Source organism: Oreochromis niloticus, linkage group LG7 (genome assembly GCF_001858045.2).
Source record: "Oreochromis niloticus isolate F11D_XX linkage group LG7, O_niloticus_UMD_NMBU, whole genome shotgun sequence".
Lineage (NCBI taxonomy): Eukaryota > Metazoa > Chordata > Actinopteri > Cichliformes > Cichlidae > Oreochromis > Oreochromis niloticus.
Genome location: NC_031972.2, coordinates 46,887,290 through 46,894,737, shown reverse-complemented (window position 1 = coordinate 46,894,737; position 7,448 = coordinate 46,887,290). Strand labels below are relative to the sequence as shown.

General features: G+C 38.8%; 1 protein-coding gene across 1 annotated transcript; it reads left to right on the top strand.

Annotated features, from left to right (window-relative positions):
* The first annotated feature begins 1,346 nt into the window (after positions 1–1,346).
* LOC100690278 (endonuclease domain-containing 1 protein) lies at positions 1,347–4,603 on the top strand. The gene is made up of 2 exons (XM_003444017.5): positions 1,347–2,879; positions 3,625–4,603. The coding sequence occupies exons 1-2, from the start codon at positions 2,586–2,588 to the stop codon at positions 4,219–4,221; spliced, it is 891 nt and encodes a 296-aa protein (XP_003444065.2). The 5' UTR covers positions 1,347–2,585; the 3' UTR covers positions 4,222–4,603.
* Positions 4,604–7,448: the final 2,845 nt, after the last annotated feature.

Sequence of the window (7,448 nt, the reverse complement as noted above, 5' to 3'; positions counted from 1 at the left end):
TCAATCTCAGCTTCTGTAACATGCCGACTGAAGAAGGTGAGTGTTTCTCTTAAGTCTAAATATACACCAGTGTCGCCTAAACACACACACAAGTAAACTAAAACCCAGAACCCTCCTTTCTCCCATTCTCCAAACTAGACCACCCCAGCAGAGAGTAACAAGACCTGCAAGCATCAACCCCCCCAACACAAACATACTCACCTCCCAAGAGACACAATAACTCCACTCATCCTTCCCCCCACAAACTCGAGATACACAAACAGAGTCCTCCGTCTCCTATACTGCTCGTATTCTCCATGCAAAGACACAAACAGATCCAAATGCACCTATAGTACATAAATACGTGCAAACACAAGCACCCTCTTTGTTGTCGGGGGTCTCACATTTGCTCTCAGTGGTCAAATGCGGCTACCCACACTGAGAGCAAATAACAGCCCTCACATTCATAGTCAGACTACAATATCAGGATAGAGGCAGCCTTCATGAATACAATGAGAAGGCCTTTAAGCCATTGATCCCTACCCAGTGTAAACTGGGACAGAAATAAGAATTTCCATGTGAAAGTACACCCAAGCCCACAGCTGTGTGGTCTCATGTCTCATGTAAGCTGCTAAAAAGTCCATTAAAATCATGCTCAACATGGTTTCTGAGATCTTTTCTCAATCTCATCTGTACAAACAGCATTATCAGTTATTTTTATTCAAAGGAGTAAGACACTTCGATCGAAGTAACAAAATCAATTTAGTCCAAGAAATGTATTCGTTTTATGGACTTATTTATCTTTATTCTGCTCATCCTTAAAGTGCATTTTCTCTTTTGGACTTTTTTTTTTGGTCTTCCTAATAATGAATATGGTAAAAAATGACCCATTGTTATGCTTACAAAATACAATTATAAATGATTAGGACTTAAAATAATAAAATCATTCCAATTTATAAAATGATAAAAGACTTTAACTTTCAGAGGCAGTTGGAAATGTCCTGTCAAAACCTACATATTGTAAGGAGGGAGTGATAATGATGAATGGGGTCATCATGGGGAATTACAGTGTAAATAGTGAAGATGTTCGGATAGTAAACAGGAAGTGCATGTTTCCACAGAGGTCATTCTGCCACTAACCTGTAGTTATGGGAACAGATGTTTCTAAAAAACAAAAAACATTCCAGTCAGTCTTTTCTCTTACAAAACACACACACACACACACACACACACACACACACACACACACACACACACACACACACAAGCACACACAGACACACACACACACACACACACATGCACACAGACACACACACACACATGCACACAGACACACAGACACACACACATGCACACACACACACACACATGCACACAGACACACACACATGCACACACACAAAACTTTACTGCTGAGAAGGAAGGAAAGGCAGAGTAAATACAAGTAAAATGAAAAGAAAACTGTAGGCTGTTGTGTGCTGATCTCAGAGGTCAGTTTGCATCTGTTTTCAGATTATATTCAGCCTACCTACTGCCCCCCACACCCCACCACTGCCACTGGTCTAGAATAAAGTTAATATTGGTTTTACCTTACAATGGAAAGCACAGTGGGATTTGTTGTGAACTACATCAGCGAATCAAATGATTCTTTCAATGAAAACACCACTGAATGAGCACACGCATGGGACCAGTGGTGGAATATACCAAGTACTTAACTAAAGTACAATTTTAATGTACTTGTGCTTTGAGTATTTCTCTATTATTCTACTTACTACTTCTACTCTATAGTATAACTTGGATGCAATCATTGTCCTTTGCACTCCTTATTTTAAAGTTTTCTTTACTTCTTATTTTTGCTAAAATGTAAGTATAAATCTTGTATTTTATCATGCCCCTCAATACAATACAGCTTAAAAAATAAAAATAATAACTGAAATATGTTGTATTGTCATAAAGCTGTCCAGCAGTATATAAACACAATCATCTTCAGCTGCAAAATTAAAGCAATAAAGACTTTAATTAATCAATAATATAACAATTATTACCCCACATAATGAGTATTATTAGATATTGATGATAAAAATGTTTTTTTTACTTAAGTAGGATTAAGTAGAATTTTACCCAGGTACAGAGTGTAAATACCTGTTTTTCCATTTTTTCACTGTTTTCTTTTACAACCGTTACTCATTAACCTACAAAAGGTGTGTAAATGTGCAATAAAGTGCAGTGCCACTTGTCACATTTCACCCATATTCATGCATAGACCTGCATATGAGCCTGAATTTCAGACCACTGTCATCAATTTCTTAAAACTATATTTCTCCCTTTATTTCACAGAGATTTCAAAATCCTTGTAAATCTAACCGCATGTTTAGGATGCCTACAAGTCTTCCACTTGAAAAATGTTCTTTCGGCTTTGCTGTGCCTGTTAATTGGTACCTTTTTAAACATGGTAGTGGATCGTTTGCCTGCTGAAATGAGAACAAGATAAGGATTTGCATAATATGCCTGATATGGAAAGAGCCACAAGACAGGCAAAAGGCACACAGCAGTAGAGTCTTTCATGGGGATTAAATGCACCGTGGAGAAATACATGTTTCATCATGTCTGTCTACAGAACAGATCAAGCTTTCATCTGTCTTCTGATTGTCGTGATGGTAGGAGGCGAGGTGCAGGAAAGCCTTTCATCCGAGTGTAAGCAGTTTTTGTATATGGGGACGCTGCTTCGAGGGCTTCAAGAGCAGTCGTTTAAAAAGATTTGCCAGTTCTATGGGGGTAAGCCACGATTTGTAACCCTCTACGACACCTTCAGCCACATCCCTATTTATTCTGCCTACACCTTCAAACGCTCAGACGGCTCCAAGAAAGTGGACGTGCCTTGGATGTATGAGCCGCAGGTAGGGATGGTTGCTAGCTTTGCTGTCTGATCCTTCAAATGTGTTCTGACCATCTGCCAAACATTGGTGGTGTTTCTGTATTTTGTTTTATTTGTTTCTGTGTGTGTGTCTAATATCTGCTGATATTCTCATGTGCTGGTAAACAGGCTATAGTCTACAGAACAGGGTTATATATAAAAATAATGACCTGTATTGCAAGTCTCTTTATGACTGTTGTACATTATAATCAAGCCGATTTTTTTCTTGAAATGACAAATATGTTGAGATACAGATATGTATGAGAGCTTAAGGACGAATAGTAATTTACCACAGTTTAAATACAGCTAATCATTTCACTTTTTGCCAAAATTTTTAGATACCTCCAATTTTATCAATACGTGCACTGCTAGTACTGCTGTGGGGTTACCAGAAGGTCACAAGTTCTTTATATCAAGTAAAATGCTGTTGCTGCATGCCAAAAAATTACAACCTGAATGTTTTGTTTTTGCTAATTCACTGTGATCAGTGCATATGCATAGGTTATGTTAAAATAGACATTGTTGAACTAACACTTTTTATTAGCAGCATCTCAGCCTTTTAATAAGCTTTTTGTAAATGAACAGTGAAGCCCATTTGCAGAATGCACACCCTTTAAATAAGATAAAGATGATACATTTAGGGGTGTTGCTGGTATTAAATAATATAAATATATAATAAGTTCAAATATCCTGTTTATTTTACAGTTTTAACATGACCATGTTAATAGCTCTCCTCAGTGTCCGGCCCCAGAGACATGCAGCAGCTGCCTTCAGAAAATGTGCACGGGAGTTTTGAGGATGCTCAGGCTGTGCTTGAGGACTACTCCGACACTGTGATCTACGAACGCGGTCAGCTCAATCCAGACGAGCACCAGGCCGACCCTGAAGACAAAGCAGCCACCTACACGTTGACAAATGTGGTTCCTCAGGCTCGTGAGTTCAACATTGGTCCATGGAAACAACACGAGAACACCATCCGCAGGAGGCTCAACAACTACTGCAGGGGCACCGCCTACGTAGTCACCGGGGTCACCACGTCGGGCCACACAATCCGCCGTCACAACATCAACCGTGTGGGCATCCCTACCTACCTCTGGTCAGCCTACTGCTGCCCTGATTATGACCACAATGCTCCGTACTCCGAGCGCTCCAAGTTCCCTGCGTTTGCATCTCGTGGGCTCAACGACAGAGAAAATAATAAAGTTATAGAGATGACGGTGCAGCAGCTGGAGGATTTCCTGAAGAGAGTAACTTATGTTGACAGCTCTTTCCAGATCTTCTATGACAACTGCCTGCCTCCTAATGGTGCACCACATTTGTCTTAAAAAAAATATTATATTTCCACCAGTGTGTAAAACCAACAAAATTTTTGTTCATCTTCACGTTATCTCTGGCAAACCCATGCTCCTTATAAATTAAAACCTCACCTGCCTCTGTAGGCCTTTTGTTCAGGACAGAGATTAGACCAGCTGTTTTACATTTTCTCGTACACCTTAACTACAGCAGTTCTCTGCACCTCAGTTTGCACTAGTTCTACAGCCTTAGAAGAGCATTTCTAGATTTTGGGAAAAGTACTAGCTGCTAATTGCTCTGACATTTGGATTTCAAACTGTACCATTAAATGTGAACTACACACAAAAAACCTCCCAACATTATGACAAAATTAATTAGAATATAAAAATAAAATCCTCTTTATGTCTGCTACTACTTCTTTTTGTGACTGTCTATTCATTTTATTCAGCGTCTGGTCTCTTTAATCGTTTTTTCACACAGGAGGTCACACATGATACAGTATTATAACATAAAACAGATAAGCCAATATTAACTCCATGAATTATATTAGTGAATGATACTGAATGAATGATATTTCGTGCAGATCCTGGCGGTTGGCATATGACAGCATTTCAGGTGGTCAACTCAACAGTGGATGCATTGACCAGCAGCAGATTGATAAAGAGCCCAAAGTATACGAGTCAAAGAATAACTTGCTGATGTGACCAGAAGAGGGAGACCCTATCAGTGTAATCTTAAGTCTCACTATTTTCACTTTTGGGGGAGTGAAAAGAGAGAAACAAGGTCATGTTCAGGTGTGTCTGTTTCTTTACAGTAATGTCCACGTTTGTCCAATCCATTCTGAACCCTGAAAATATATAAAACTATATACATAAAAATGACTGTAATCCATAATTAATTAATTAAACAGACATGTTTTATTCTAAAATCCTTTGGATTGAAGTTGAAAGTCTGAATTTCAATCACATATTGATTGATTTAAAATAGACTGTGATGGATCAGAGAGGCAAAGTGATCAAAAATCATGTCATTGTCCAAAAACGTTTGGACCCAACATTATGCTGCAAATTGAATCACTGTTGGTATTCCCAAAAGGAGAATGAAACTGAGAAGAAGTAGTGTAGATAGTCTAACTAAATACAGTTGTAATGATTGTGTATTCAATTCAATTTTATTTTATTTATACAGCACCAAATCACAACAAGAGTCACTTCAAGGTGCTTTTCTATTGTAAGGTAAACCCTACAATAACACATACAGAGAAGAACCCAAGAATCATATGACCCCCTATGAGCAAACACTTTTGTGACAGTAAGAAGGAAAACATCCCTTTTAACAGGAAGAAACCTCCAGCAGAACCAGGCTCAGGGAGGGGCGGCCATCTGCCACCACCAGTTGGGGTGAAGGGAAGAAGACAGGAAAAAGACATGCTGTGGAAGAGAGCCAGAGATTAATAACATGTAATTATTCAATGCAGAGAGGTCTATTAACACATAGTGAGTGAGAAAGGTGACTGAAGAAATACTCAGTGCATCATGGGAATCCCCCAGCAGCCTACACATATTGTAGCATAACTAAGGGAGGGTCAGGGTCACCTGATCCCGCTCTAATTATATACTTTAGCAAAAAGAAAAGTTTTGAGCCTAATTTTAAAAGTAGAGATAGTGTCTGTCTCTCAAATCCAAACTGGAAGCTGGTTCTACAGAAGAGGGGCCTGAAAACTGAAAGCTCTCCCTCCCATTCTACTTTTAAATACTCTAGGAACAACAAGTAAGCCTGCAGTGCGAGAGTGAAGTGCTCTAATGGAATGATACGGTACTATAAGGTCATTAAGAAAAGATGGAGCCTGATTATTCGTGACCTTGTATGTGAGGAGCAGGATTTTGAATTAAATTCATTAACAAGGAGTCAATGAAAGGAAGCTAATAAAGGAGAAATATGCTCTCACTTTCTAGTCCCTTTCTAGTCCTTGAAATTCCTGAAAGAAATTCCTGCAGTGTAACTAATTGGTGTGTGTTATCTGGCGTCATAGATAGATAGGTTTCATCTGCATAGCACTGAAAATGTATGCTATGCCTTCTGATGGAGGGAAGCATGTATAATGTAAACAGAATTGGTCCTAGCACTGAGCCCTGTGGAACTCCATAATTGACCTTAGTGTGTGAAGAGGACTCTCCATTTACATGAACAAATTGGAGTCTACTAGATAGATATGATACAAACCACTGCAGCGCAGTACCTGTAATACCTACAGCATGTTCTAATGGCTCTAATAGAATATTATGGTCGACAGTATCGAACGCAGCACTGAGGTCTAGCAGGACAAGCACAGAGATGAGTCCACTGTCAGAGGCCATAAGAAGATAATTTGTAACTTTCACTAAAGCTGTTTCTGTGCTGTGATGAGCTCTGAAACCTGACTGAAACTCTTCAAATAAACCATTCCTCTGCAGATGATCTGTTAGCTGTTTGACAACTACTCTTTCAAGGATTTTTTAGATGAAAGAAAGTTTGGAAATTGGCCTATAATTAATTAAAACAGCTGGGTCAAAAGATGGCTTTTTAACTAACAGTTTAACTACAGCCAGCTTTAAGGCCTATGGCACATAGCCAATTATTAGAGATAGGTTAATCATATTTAAGATTGAAGCATTAATTCTTTGTAGGATTTCTTTGAGGAGTTTTGTAGGAATGGGGTCTAAAAGACACGTTGATGGTTTGAAGGAAGTAATTACTGAAGTTAACTCAGAAAGATCAATTGGAGAAAAAGAGTCTAAATGAATATCAGTGGTACTGAAAGTAGCTGTAGATAATGTTACATCTGTGAGATGATTTTGAGTCATTTTTTCTCTAATGGTTAAAATTTTAATTGTAAAGAAATTCATGAAGTCATTACTAGTTAGTGTTGAAGGAATGGTTGGCTCAACAGAGCTCTGACTTTTTGTCAGCCTGGCTACAGTGCTGAAGAGAAACCTGGGGCTGTTCTTATTTTCTTCAATCAGTGATGAATAGTAAGATGTTCTGGCTTTGCAGAGGGCTTTCTTATAAAGCAACAAACTATTTCTCCAGGCTAAATGATGATCCTCTAAATTTGTGACACGCCATCTCCTCTCCAGCTTACGAGTTATCTGCTTTAGGCTACGTGTTTGAGAATTACACCACGGAGTCAAGTACTTCTGATTTGAGGCCTTCTTTTTCACAGGAGCTACAGTATCCAGAGTCATATGTAGTGAGGAGGCAAAGTTATTAAAAAGATAAT

Coding starts and splice junctions, on each gene's coding strand:
- LOC100690278 (XM_003444017.5), top strand. CDS start 2,586: ATGTCTGTCTACAGAACAGATCAAGCTTTCATCTGTCTTCTGATTGTC. Junction 2,880..3,624: donor CTTGGATGTATGAGCCGCAG/GTAGGGATGGTT, acceptor CCATGTTAATAG/CTCTCCTCAGTGTCCGGCCC.